Genomic DNA, 14037 nt, shown 5'->3' with positions numbered 1-14037 from the left:
CCCCTGGGAACTACCACCTCCCGAGAACATAAGCCACAATCTCCACCAAATCCAATCAGATCCCGTCTTGAACCAAATCGAGCAATTTGGCCCTGGATACTCCAGATTCGATCGCCACTCACAATGAGAAGAAAGCAAATATTCATTCTCAATGACAATAGAGGTCCCTGATTCCCAGAATATGACATCTCCGCCTACACTAAGCACATACTTTGAAAAGAGAAGGAACAAGCCAAAAGCGGCAAGTTCCCATGTTGTGGATGATTTGTCATCGCCAAGAACCAGCAACAACAGTTTGTTCATTTTCACAAAATCCTAAGAGTAGAGAGAAAACGATAGTGTTTTTCAATTTTTAATAAGAATAATATAATGGGCATTTACCTCCTTATTTTCCCCAATTTTATTTCAATGTCGGTCTCTCTCTCTCTAAAACTGAGATATTCTTCTTTAAATTGAAATCATTATCTTCCTAGAACAAGTGTATATATGGATTCCGCATGATCTCCTTTTAGCTTCATCTCTCTAATTGACCCAAGCTCTTTTAGCTCCAGTTTGAAATGTTCTGTCTTCTTCTATAGTCCTACACAACAGGTATAACACTTAAACTACATCCAAAATAACCAGACAAAAATTGATATAAAATTACAGCAAAAAACAAATTCCGCACTGACCTTCTACTTTTTTATCATCCCACCGTTTTGACCTGGCTTCCATGGCTCCACTAGTACATTGTGCCAGATATTGATAGCATAATTCCATCCATAGTTACAACTAATGAATCACAAAAAACATTAGAAATCTCCAAGTATAAATAAACAAAATGATCAGGAGGATGAACCACAGTGATAGCTACTTATTCACAAAATGATGAAGGTGTCTGCTTGATGCCCCTATGAATTAACCGTTCCACCTAAACAAAAATGCACCTATTCATATGCACACGAATAAAAAGAAACAGAATGTACACTATATACATACTTCCTAAGACAGACCCGAATGCAGATAAACACCAACATGATTACACGAAAATCTAAACTAATGTAGGATCTAGGGCTGTCAATGGGTCGTGTCGGGTTGGGTTCGTGTCGGATCAAGGTGTCTCGCGTGTTATAAAATATAAACTCAAACTCAACCCATTTAATAATCGTGTCAAAAATTTAAATACAAACTCAATCTATTTATTAAACGGGTTACCCGTTTCCAACCTGTTTAACACATTTAATAAATATATTTGTCATTTTAGATAAGATAACTAACTAAAACAATAATCAAATAAAAACATTCATTGTATTACCCAAAATTCTAGTTCAAAATGAGAAAAAATTACTAAACCTTTATATACATATAATATTACCATTTTAAATAGCTTGTGTACGCGCATTTTATATAGAATTTAGTTCGACTCTTTTATTAAACGTGTCATGCGGGTTCATTTCGTGTTAGCGGGTTAATCCGTCGTTGACCCGTTTATTAAATGGGTCATAGCGGGTTGACCCGCCGCTGACCCACTTTTTAATCGTGCGGGTTCAACCCGCTTTATTTCGTGCGGGTTTCGAGTCGTGTTATCGGGTCGTGTTGAAATTGACAGCCCTAGTAGGATCTTTAAGAAGCAAATATCAAGAAAATAACATATACTACACAGTAGAATGATCACCAGTTCACCACAACGAAGAATTTGTTAGAAAAATTGGGCGATATTGCAAATATTAATAATAAATTAAACTATGAAATAAATATAAATAAAAAAATTATGCGATAACAAAAATACATAATTAAGAAAATTGGAAGTGATAACTCAATTACTCAGTCTCGTTCACACGATCACTAGTTGACCATGGAACTTATTGTTACACCCCGAATCTTTTACAATTCGTTGCGATTATAGTTTTATCTTTTACTCGAAACGAGAGTCGTATTAAATATGACAGCTCTAATATTTCACTTTTCGATGCATAAGTTTTCCGAGGAAACTTCCTCCATAAAAGTTGTAGGGCTCGTTGATACGAATTTGTGGACACGCGACACGCCAAAATCAGAGTTCGTATGAAAATGTTACGAAACAAAAAAACATATTTAGGAATTTTTGGAATTAGTATAAATAGGGGGTCAAATGGAGAAAATGAGAAAAACCTGAAATTCAAATTCGGCGCAACTGTTCACTTTCTCTCTCCTCTGTTTTGTCGGATCTTCTCTCCCTTCGTTCTCCGCCGTCCGGCCACGGATCGGGACGCCACCGGTCCCGTTATCTTCATCTCGCTGTTCTTCGTCGATCTCCACCGGAGTTGCACCACGTCGGCTGCCATGCGAGAAGCAGCAAGGGCCGAAAGTTTCTACAGATTTTACCGTCGTTGTGTGAGCTTTTCCGGCGACTCTGGAGCTCGGGATTTCTGCTAATTGACGTGATCCTTCATTCTGGGCATGATTTGATCGGAGTTGGGCGACAAATTGAGCTAGATCACGATCTTGAAATTGATGTAGTGTTCCGATATTCCCTTACATTTTTCGGCCATTTTCCTGCTGATATGGGCTTTGATGCCATTGTAAAAAATGTTTGTTTTCTGATGATCTATAACTTTTATGTTGGAGTCTAGTTGTTTTGGAGTGGTCGGAGAATAGTGGCACGTGGGGCCCACATGCAGCCACTGTGGCGGCGCGTGCGGTGGCGCATGCTGTCTTTTTGGAGTAGTGAGTCGCTCCATCGAGTAATATATGTCAATACGAACTTATCGATGTCTTAACGGTTGAATTTGGTTATCGTATGAGGTTATGGATTTAGATTATCGTTATAAAGAATAATGTGTTATTGTCGTAGGGTTTGGGTTCAGTTAATTGGTTGTGATGTGTTTGTATCGTTTGATACTCATGTGTTAAGAATGTGATTGTTTGATTTGATAATGGATGTGCTTGATGAATGATGGTCAGGATATTAATTATGTGTGTCAGTTGTGACGATGTGATTGTGATACATGAATCGAAATAGTTATGAGGTTTGCGTTGTTAAGGTGAGTGTTGTAGGTTGGTGGTCAATGTGAGGGTTTGTGATACCGGCATTTATCCTTGATCGTTGGCGGTTGTGGGTTCTGTAGTTTCAGTTGGTTAGATTAATTGGCTTGGTGGAGAATTGAATTACGAATGACTTGATCCCTTTTATAGGGTACGTAGGCAGCCCAACCAAGATTTGGGTGCAGCCACAAATATTCTGGATTAGAATATAGGTTATTATTATTTATATCATTAGATAATTAGTATGACGTTAATTGTTACCCCGGTCAGAATTAGTGTTAAGATCATGAGATTTATTGTCATGTAAAGGTATGCGGGTAAACGACGAGTGTTGTGTGGTCGTTCGGATTGTGCTTTCGGTTATTTTAGTTAGTCGGATTGATTGGCTTCAACATTTACAAGTGAGACTCGAGGTACATTGATGTTGTTATGCGTTCGCGAGTGAGACTCGGGGTGCAGTAAAATATGATATTGACTAGCGGGGGTAGTCTTCAAATGATATGATTTTGAGTAGCGGGGCTAGTCCGCATTGTAGAACCGGAAGAGGGGATGAACCGGCAGAACCGGAAGAGAGGGGATAAACTAGTAGAACTGGAAGAAAGGGGATTTACCGGGGGAAACCGAAAGAGAGGAGATGAACTGGAAAAGAGGGGATGAACCGACAATGCAATGAGAGTACAAAATCGACAATGAACTGGAAGCGGTGTCGATATTATCGAGTTGCTAGAAGAGAGGGGATGTACTAGCAGACTCCCGATAGAGATTTAGAAAGGAGAGGACTAGGGACTCGCCGAGTATCATGTGGTCTCGTGTTTGTTTCCCGAGTGGACGTCGTTATAAATATAAATTTACACGGTTCGGTGTTTATAGAATGTTGTATGATTGTTTTGACCCCATCGTCTTAGTGGGTTGGGCGGTTGCGGTATAAGACGAGGTACGAGCTCCAGGGGTCCAATGATATTAGGTAACAAACATTGCATACTCTGTCATACTTTTTGAATTATATTTTTGAAATGTGATTGTGGAATTGGAAATTTTGGGGAGCATGGTGGCTCCAGGTGTTGAGGTTTGATTTGAGCTATTAGGAGTTTTTTTTTGTGCATGTATGGTTGGCTACTTTCATGAGAGACTATGTCGTAATTTTCGGTATATCTCTTATGACAGTGGTCCCCGCACGATCTGCCTTGATATTAGTGTATATTTTGGGGCGGGTCATGTCACTATGCTCAGCTACCATTTGATTTACATTTAAGGGTTGAAAATAACCCTTGGATTTACATCTAATGGTAATTGAGCATGAGTTTCATGGTCAGCTAGTGACCGTGTGAACAAGATTAACCAAGCAATATTGAACAAATAGGAGGAGAAGTAGAAAGTCTAGTCGTGTGTATCACACACTGTCCTTCAAACAATTACGCCGCCTCTACCGGTACAAGGACTAAATGACGCTAGTCTCCCAGGATACAATGACTTACAAATCCTTGAAGCTGCACTGCTACAAGAAACCAATGAACTGGAATGAACCATTCTATCACCAAAACAAGAAAGCAAAGAACGGAATTTTAGAGAGAGGAGGGAGTTGAGTTTCTCATTGTGAATGTGGATCGGGTTGTTCAGTTGTTCGGTTATTTCTGAATGAAATAATATGTCGTTATTTATAGAGAGAAAATCTGATCACTAAATGAATTGTCATGAATTCAGAAATGAATTTTTTTATCATAAGTTACAGCGGTTACGTAATGAATTTTCATACTTTACGACCATTATCTCAATGAGTTTCATTTCGTACGTTACGACTGTTACACAATGAATTCGACGGTTACAGAATTCAACCTCGTTAAACCTGCTGATAGGGCTCGATTACTCGACATCAATATTTAACCCTGTAAGCATCGTTAGTAGTATAAAGTAAGAGGGTATCGTTCACAAACCGGGGATCCAGCCAGGGCATAGAATCACAAATATTTAACACCGAATTCATAAAGATATAAAAATATTTTGATATAGGATCGGTATTCAAAGATCAAAACATAAAATAAATCCTAAACTAATATATACATGTGATCAACCAACCAACACACAATACATCACCAAAACAAATCATATAAAGCTAACGAAAATCAGATTCTAATCCTCCTTTAAGAATCATGCCGAGACACTATCATGAATAACTAAGATTGGATCATGCAATTAGGGTCCTAAGCAGTAACCTAAACACATAGACACTTAACACATTCGATTCATTCCAAGCGGCCTTCATCGAAATCTAACATACTTATCCTACCATGTAATTCCAAAGCCACACATATTGAATTTATTAAGCATGTCACCTACTTAACCCTCAATCATGCAATTCTGAAAATCACATAGAAGAGATAAACATGTTCATGGCATAAGTCTTTAATCCAACAACCTATATATCATGCTACAAGCGTATACATAACATAAAGATACTTTCGAAATCACTCAAGAATAGATCACGACATAAACTAAAATCATAGAACTAAAAACCTAAATTCGCAACTTTATATAATTTGAAACAAGTAACTATCTCATAGACAAAATCGAAACAAGGTTACACTATTCAAATCGCATACACATCCAAGAGCAAGAAAACCGAAACCGAATTTAAACATAGAGAGAATCATGGTTACACTTTATCAATCAAGCGATCCTACAAGGTGTAGTCGTGGCTTCTAAGGGGATGGAACCTCTTCACAAGCGTGCTTGAAGGCTAAGAATTATGATGGAGAATAGTGGATCCGATTTTAGGATTTCTTGGAAGGGTGAGTATGAAATTTGGTAGAGCTTTGGCTAGTATGTGCACAAGGTTGATGATGATTGAATAGTGAGGCCGTGCCTCTATATATAGGAGTCAATAACCCCTCATGCCGTCCCTTATAGGAGGTAGAATTGGATTGAGAAGCTGAAATCTTCTTTGATATGTACTTCAAATCCAACTTGATGTAGGAAACCAAATCCAATAGGGAAACACTTAAAGGCTGCACAGCATCTCTCCTTGTTCAACTAGAAATAGCTAGGCCGACCTCTCTTCTCCTCATCCAACTCGGACATGATTTCCTTGTCTCACTAGGAATGCATCACGGCATCACTACTCCTTGTCCAAATAGGATTTGTCTTTCCTGAAAAGAAATCGACGATTAAGGAATATGAAAGAATGAAAATATGAAAGTAGAGTCCTAGTCGAGTAAGGAATTCTAACTCAATAAGGATTTCTAACACTTAGCCCAATTTCATCATCAAATCATCCAAAAATTGGCATAGCTCTACTAAAACATACATATAACAAATACGAATCTAAAACAACTAAATAAGAAGTAACAAAACATAAGAATAGTGCATATATACATTAAGAACGTCACACTTTGTGCTCCTATCATCTGTCGTTATATAATTTAATCTTATTGAATCTGTTGTTACGAATTCAAAATTATTCAATTGTTACACATTCCAAAATTCATATAGTTATCATAATTTGGGTAAAAAGATTTATTTATACCATACCAATTTAAGCAGATAAATACATTATTGTGTAGCTCTTATACCAAAAAACATAAGCTCATATTTATCTTTACAGATCTTACGTCCACTTAATATTTTTAATTGAATTAGTTTATAATAAATAGTGAAACTCATTATTTTCCAACAAAATTATAATATCTCAGAATTTCTGTGATCAAAAGCATAAGAAAGGATATTGGACAACATTAAAAACCAGCTTTGCAGTACCCCCAAGTTACGCAATCGCTCCATTACTTGATTTACACGAACAGATTGGAGAGGTATAAAATGTCTGAGGAGGAAGACTCTCTGTTCTTTCAAATACTGCGGACAATGTAAAGACCAATATCATAAACGCATTCAAATGAACTACAGTTTTATCAACATATATCATATCATTTGATTTAAACAGACACAATTAACATCTATATCTAAGTTTAGATGATAAAAAATGAGCATCCTTAAATCTCTTGGTCTTCCTATTACGTTTACTTCTATACTGATTGCCTTGCAACTAACGTGATGTGAGATACCCATGTATTGAAACCATCCTCTCAATGCCTACAAGTGATCGGGACCAATCCAAAAAACACAAACCCAGAAGAAGGGAATTAAGTGAAGTGAATAAACAAACTAGATGCTTTCAAATTTTTCATAATTGAAAAATAAGCAATGGTGGAAGTAAGAAAGAATCAAAGTGAAATATAAGGAAAATGAGCAATTGAGGAGAGAAAGAAGTTACCATTGTTTAAACACAAATGCCTCCCGCCCTGTTGAACTCGGAGCTCTTCCTCCAGAAATGCGACTCCCTCACCAAAATCAAACAGCTCCAATCCCACCTCATTACCCATGGCCGATTCCAATTCTACCCCTCCATCACCATCAAGCTCCTCGAGCTCTGCGCCCTTCCCCCCATCGCCAATCTCCCACACGCCACAGCCCTCTTCCACCACCTCCACGCTCCTTCCACGCGCCACTGGAACGCCGTCCTCCGCGGCCTCGCCCAGAGCGTCCAGCCCACCCAGGCCGTCTCATGGTACGCCGCCATGTCCCGCTCTTCCCGACGCGTTGACGCGCTCACCTGCTCCTTCGCTCTGAAAGCGTGTGCACGCGCCCTCGCGTCGTTCGAGGCCCTGCAGATTCACGCGCAGGTCGTGCGGTTTGGGTTCGGCGGCGACGTGTTGCTAGGGACGACTTTACTTGACGTGTACGCTAAAGTTGGGAATCTGGTTTATGCGCAGAAGGTGTTTGATGAAATGCCTGAGAGGGATGTGGCTTGCTGGAATGCTTTGGTTTCCGGGTTAGCTCAGGGGAGTCGATCCGGTGAGGCTTTGGCTTTGTTTTGGACGATGACTGAGGATGAGAGGTTGAAGCCGAATGAAGTGACTGTGCTCGGCGCACTGTCTGCGTGTTCACAGCTGGGTGCATTGCGAGGAGGAGAGAAAATACATGGATATATAGTGGATACGAAGCTTGACACGCACGTCATTGTTTGCAATGCGGTTATTGATATGTACGCGAAATGCGGCTCTGTGGATAGAGCGTATCGTGTGTTTGAAGGTATGAAATGTGGGAAGCAGTTGATAACTTGGAACACAATGATAATGGCGTTTGCTATGCATGGGTATGGTGAGAAAGCGCTTGAGATTTTTGAGGAAATGGGTAGGAATGGGGTGTGTTGTGATGCAGTGTCGTATCTTGGTGCGTTGTGTGCGTGCAATCATGGAGGACTTGTGGAAGATGGGGTTAGGTTGTTTAATTCAATGGCGGGGCGTGGGATGGTGCCAAATGTTAAGCATTATGGCACTGTGGTTGATTTGTTGGGACGAGCTGGGCGGCTTCAAGAGGCTTATGAGATTGTGAAATCTATGCCTATTTTTCCGGATGTTGTACTGTGGCAGACTTTGCTTGGGGCCAGCAAGACCTATGGGGATGTTAATATGGCAGAGATGGCTTCAAGGAGACTGGTTGAGTTGGGGTCTGAGGGTTGTGGTGATTATGTGTTATTATCAAATGTTTACGCAGCTCATGAGAGATGGGATGATGTGGGCAAAGTGAGGGAGGCCATGCAAAGAAGGGATGTGAAGAAGATACCAGGTTTTGGATACATAGAAGTGGAAGGTGTGATACACAAATTTTTGAATGGTGATCAAACCCATGTTAATAGCTGTGAAATTTATTCAAAGCTAGACGAGATCAAATTCAAGATTAAAGACTATGGATATGTGGCAAAGACAGATCAGGTGTTTCATGATATTGGGGAAGAGGAGAAAGAAAATGCATTGGGCTACCATTGTGAAAAGTTGGCTGTGGCTTTTGGTTTGATCAGCACTAGTGAAGGAACCCCGATTCAGGTGATCAAGAACCTAAGAATATGTGATGATTGTCATGTCGTGATGAAACTTGTTTCAAAAGCTTATAATAGGGAAATTATTGTGAGGGATAGAGCTCGGTTTCACAGATTTCAAGACGGATTGTGTTCTTGCAGAGATTATTGGTGACACGGATTTGCTCTAACTTATATCTAAGAAGCTGACAGAAATAGTTTGCATCCACAAAAAAGATCTGTAGTCTGTAGACAGCATTTTCTCCTCTGGTGTTAAATCTACTTTAGTGAAGATCAGAATTCTGGAGGATGAATCAACAATTAGTGATATAGATTTTTTCGGTTCAACCACATCTATTCCCTGGGGCGGGGAGAAATAAGGTCAGAAAGGACTTCGTTCATGATTTCTCTGGTGACCTGTCTGAATATCTGCTATGTTGTTCAAACTCAGACTTGGGATGGCGAGATCATGCTATTAAACAGTAGAGTTCCGAGTCTATCTGCAGCTGATCATGTACCCTAGTGCATTGTTGGCATGCCAAATTTTCGGAAGTGCAGTGGAAATGGCCTTACTCAGCAAGTCAGCATGAATAGCTTGGTGTCGTTGTCCTGAACCGGCAGTCATACACTAAAAGAAGAAAGTTGAACAGCCCTCCATGAGATTGTAATCTTGGTGAAACTTTCAGTTTTTGGCTGTAATCGGTTTCAAACTTGCAATAAGGTGATTTTGCATAAAGCCATAAACGGAACTTGGCTTATGCAAACCTGTTTCATTAAACACAGAAATAATTGAAGGATTTCTCGACCTAAGGCTGAAGCGCCTGCTGTGTAAACACATGCTGGATCTTCTTGACATGTAGAAAGAAAGAATCTCTGAAATCATTGGACCAAGAAAGAACAAATTGTTTTCGAACGCTGCAAATAGTTCTGTACATGTAATATTTGTTCATTATTCATAAATAAAGATGCAACTCACTGCCAAAGACCTACCAATAATTTTGAGGAACTAGAGATCGAGGTGAATTCACCTCAAAATAATCTCTCAAGATGGAACATAAAGGTTTATGGAGTGAGGTTATGCACTCTCAGTGATAAATAGTTTTCATGATTTGAGCTTTGTAGGACAAATAAGTCGTCGATTAAGTTTAATCAGTTTTGTAGTGCGACATTGTGAAGCGGGAAGGAAAAAACTGTCGCAAAGTTTTACATTTTTTTGTTTATCGGGACCTCAATGGCTTCAGTGCTATCAGTATGAACCTTCATATACTATCTAGATTGGAATATTTATTTGGTACCTTCAGCAATCTAGTGAGGATCATCCTACGGTATTATAAAACTCATTATAATTGATTCATAATCAATGTTCATATTTGATAATAAAAAGAAAAAAGTAATTAGATCGAGCAATGAAAGTTCTTGAACCCTTATCAATAAGGTATATGGTAATGAAAAACTTGAAACCTTAAATAAAGGCCAGGGTTCTCATACATCAGATGAGTGAGCAATAGAGGTTCCTTAACCTCGTAGCGGCAGACGGATACAACTACAAGTATACAACATTTGCGGAAAAGGAAAAAGAGAAAGAAACAAGGGATTTGCAATTGCAACAAAACAGGCTTTCAACCTGATATGCAAAACTGTGTATATGTGCATTTTTGCAACAAAAAATGGTTATTGGGCTGTTTTCGACCTTTATTCTACAAAACCAGGGACTAAAATATTCATGAAGAGACATATGATGGAACCGGAAGAAAAGGAAAAGGTGCGACAGAAGCATATGATACAGGTGGGCGATGCTTCTTTAACTTGTCTTTCTCAGTCACTTTTCTTTCTTGTGGAGACATTGAGAGCTCAGTAATACCCTGTGAACTCTCTTCAGCAAGTTGATTATCAGAGATACGGTGAAGTAGAATCCCTGACATAAATACAGGAAGATAAAGAAGGCTGGCATGGAACATCCTCCTAGCTTTATGTTGCGTACGGTCTTTATAGAATGAGAATGCTGTTGCACTTATTGCGAGAGTAAGAATGGTAGATTCAATACAAAACCATCCAGAAGTGATACCCCCTACAGATAAAAGGATAAGCTTTGAGGTCAGTAGTAGTCCGAAGCATAAAATGTTTCCCATACTGAACAGATAGAACATAAAGTAACATCACCAATGCCCAAAGTAAAATAGAAATTGACTTTGATGGAAATAGGATTAAAAATCATGAATAATCTGTTTGGGAATCCGTTGACTCACAATCATATGCCAAGTATCCCAAAGGGATAAGGTAAGCGCAATTCCTTAATGCCACTGAAGCTGTTCTTTGACCAGAAGCATCAGCAAGAGAGAACATCTTAAACCTGAATACATAGCAAATGGGAAAAACTTAAGAGGGAGTCGTACCAAAAAAAACTAGTGACCTGCATAAGTAATTGTGGATCAAGCACATTGAACACCCTATGCCACAGATAATGTTTGGATAATACAGCCATATCTCCATCACTTTCATCTTTTGGGCGGTACTCATATTGCATTCTCAATTATTGACTGATCTTGATATATATAACCATTTACTATGAATGAAAAAGTAGAAATAAAGTTTCTGTTTCCAGAAAGAATTCCCAATGAAGCTGGTGAGACAGTCCAATTGATGCCAAAATGGCTAAAGTAAGACCCTGAAAAAACTGGTGACATTGACTCGCAAATTACTTTTTCAGATGAGAGAACAAACATACCCTCCAGCAGCATAGTCATTGCGGCACAAGTACGCAAGGGCCATAAAATGAGGTATTTGCCAAAAATATAGAGCAGCTGGGAGAATCATTGCATTAAGTGAAATCTGGCCAGAAGCTGCCGCCCAACTGAAAGTCCAATATAGGAATCATGAGAAAGCATTTGGGAATGAGAACATGGAAGCTCGATCCACATCAACTCGTTTTAATGTGGTAATGAATTGAGATATATTACACTTTCATAATAGTTATGGGGAAAGAATTTCTAGAAGTTCTTCACAGTCACAAAGATTCATCTTTCCAGATTTGTATATTTAAGGCCACATCCTACAGGGATCGGGCATGTCCATAATTGGATTAATCATACAGTTCACTTGACATAAAGCTAGGATTGTGCACAAGAAAGTAGCAAACTTGATATCTACCATATTACTTGAAAACTTTCAAACCTTACATATGTTACATATCTAACACACCTTTTTTTCTACTGTATATTGACACAGCTCATGTATCTCTAATGATGTTATTAACACATTATTTTTCTCTAATTACACACCCAATTTAAAGAGTGGAACATTTGAAAGGGTGTGTGACTAGAGAATTTAGGTGGGTTAATAACAACATCCTTCTTCTTTTTTCTAAGTAGACTGCACATTAGCAAGCTTCCAAATTTCCTTGGGGGAGCATGACTTCTTCTTTTTTTAAACATTTCTTTTCAAGTTTAAAATTGAAGTTTATACAAGAAACAAACATATGAATTTCCTAAGAGTAAATTAACATGGGGAAATTGAATGAGGACAAAGAATAGAAAATTAAGTTAACAAGTGAATGGCCTAGAGCAGAAAGCAACTGCAAAAGGTGTGTGCATGCACACTCACACAGACTTAGATTAAAGCTACTTAGTGTGAACATAACACATTTTTAAAACAGTCAAAGCTACTAACAGAGCAAGTCTAAGAATCACTTTACCCTAGAAGTGGTGGGATAGCACCAACAACAGCTCCAACCCATGTATTTACTGGGTGAATTTGCTTCAATGGAGTATACACAAACGCATAAAGTATTAAATTTGAAGCTGCAAGACCAGCTGCCAGCATATTAGTCTGCAACAACCTTGTCATAAAAAACTGACATTAGTCCTGTAACTGATAGCACATAAATACTAATAAGATTATTTTGATTGCAAGTAATTTTTTTGGGTCACCTTGCTTGCCAACAAAGCAGTGCCCGCTAAACCAGCAGTACATGCCCAGGCAACTGCATGAGGCCTTGTAATGCGTCCAGAAGGCAGGGGTCTTCGCATCGTTCTCTTCATTTTTGCATCATTATACTTCTCAAACGCCTAAAACGAAAATATTGAAAATAGCTCAACACATGATCAAGTCAAAAGGTGAAATCCAAGATACTAAAGAAGTAAATATGCTACATGCAATGTTCCACTACTCGGACCACATAACCCACCTCAAGATCAACAGCTGAACAAAATTTAACTACTAGAAGATAAACTTGCAACTGTTACGAGTTCCTTAAATGCTGTATCACAAGTGCTTTTTCCCACATTGGTGTCATTCTTTTCTCAACTGTTCTTTTGTCAACTAGAACTTGTAGACCCCAAGGTCAGTTACAACTGTCGAGACAAGTAGCATAATGACCTCAATTTTAACAAGAACATAAACTTATAACATCATACAAGCCACAAATATACTTTATTGTACATGCGTGAAAACAAAAATGAAAAGTTAATTGCGAGGAGATCAAGGACAAACCTGATTTAAGGAGTTAGCAGATGCCGCAACCATCATAGTACCAGCACATGTGACACAAAGTCCGGCGAGATCGACACAACTCCCACTCCCAAGAACAAAACCAGTCCCAGAAGTTGCCACAACTAGCATGCTGAAACCACAAAATAACATGAAAATGTTAATGTGACACAATGTTCACAAGCTCAAAGCCAAATGCTTTCTGATATTCAAGAAAGTTCCAAAACTAAATGATCACTAAAATTCTAAGACTCTTGAAGTATAATATCAACAACCTCTAATTTCAGCTACTCATAAGTATCAACAATTCAAATCAGAACAAACACGATGCAAGATCAAAGTCTATTAATCTCGGGCAGAAATGGTGGTGTGTTAACCTGAGGCGAGCTTTGGAGAGCTCCCAATAGCAGCGGGCGTAGTGACGAGTGAGGTGGGCGGATTTGGAGGCGAGAGAGGAGAGATCAACGGCGGTAGCGGAAAGGGCTGGGAGTCCATCGGAGGGCTGAAGACCTAGCTTGAGATAATCGGAGGACGACGGAGGTGAAGACGAATAGGGGTGGAATTCGGAGCGGCAGTGGAGAAGCGGACGGACGACGTCGTTTGATGCAAAAGAGTTGAACGTTTTGGATGATTTTATCAACTGCGTCGAGAAACTCGCCGAGTTCCTCCACATCGTCTCAGACTCTCCCAAGAAGAAGAAG

General features: G+C 39.1%; 2 protein-coding genes across 2 annotated transcripts; one reads left to right on the top strand and one right to left on the bottom strand.

Annotated features, from left to right (window-relative positions):
- Nucleotides 1-7229: 7229 nt before the first annotated feature.
- On the top strand, nucleotides 7230-9632 carry LOC126785395 (pentatricopeptide repeat-containing protein At1g34160). The gene has a single exon (XM_050511074.1). The coding sequence runs from the start codon at nucleotides 7284-7286 to the stop codon at nucleotides 9024-9026; it is 1743 nt and encodes a 580-aa protein (XP_050367031.1). The 5' UTR covers nucleotides 7230-7283; the 3' UTR covers nucleotides 9027-9632.
- A 632-nt stretch (nucleotides 9633-10264) lies between these two features.
- On the bottom strand, nucleotides 10265-14036 carry LOC126785402 (protoheme IX farnesyltransferase, mitochondrial). Its single transcript, XM_050511080.1, has 7 exons — nucleotides 13714-14036; nucleotides 13340-13469; nucleotides 12778-12915; nucleotides 12543-12676; nucleotides 11577-11702; nucleotides 11098-11201; nucleotides 10265-10919 (listed from the first exon to the last, which is right to left on the bottom strand). Exons 1-7 carry the CDS (start codon nucleotides 14007-14009, stop codon nucleotides 10573-10575), a joined length of 1275 nt encoding a protein of 424 aa, XP_050367037.1. The 5' UTR covers nucleotides 14010-14036; the 3' UTR covers nucleotides 10265-10572.
- Nucleotide 14037: the final 1 nt, after the last annotated feature.

The sequence above is a fragment of the Argentina anserina genome, chromosome 2, assembly GCF_933775445.1.
Source record: "Argentina anserina chromosome 2, drPotAnse1.1, whole genome shotgun sequence".
Classification (NCBI taxonomy): domain Eukaryota; kingdom Viridiplantae; phylum Streptophyta; class Magnoliopsida; order Rosales; family Rosaceae; genus Argentina; species Argentina anserina.
Note: the sequence above shows the minus strand (reverse complement) of the source record. Positions and strands in the feature narration are given on the sequence as shown.

Excerpts from the sequence above, each read along its gene's own strand:
- LOC126785402 (XM_050511080.1), bottom strand. The coding sequence starts at position 14,009 with ATGTGGAGGAACTCGGCGAGTTTCTCGACGCAGTTGATAAAATCATCC. Across the intron at positions 12,916-13,339 it reads CTGCTAACTCCTTAAATCAG|GCGTTTGAGAAGTATAATGA; the intron begins GTTTGTCCTTGA and ends TTTTCGTTTTAG. Across the intron at positions 12,677-12,777 it reads CTGCTTTGTTGGCAAGCAAG|ACTAATATGCTGGCAGCTGG; the intron begins GTGACCCAAAAA and ends AGGTTGTTGCAG.
- LOC126785395 (XM_050511074.1), top strand. The coding sequence starts at position 7,284 with ATGCCTCCCGCCCTGTTGAACTCGGAGCTCTTCCTCCAGAAATGCGAC.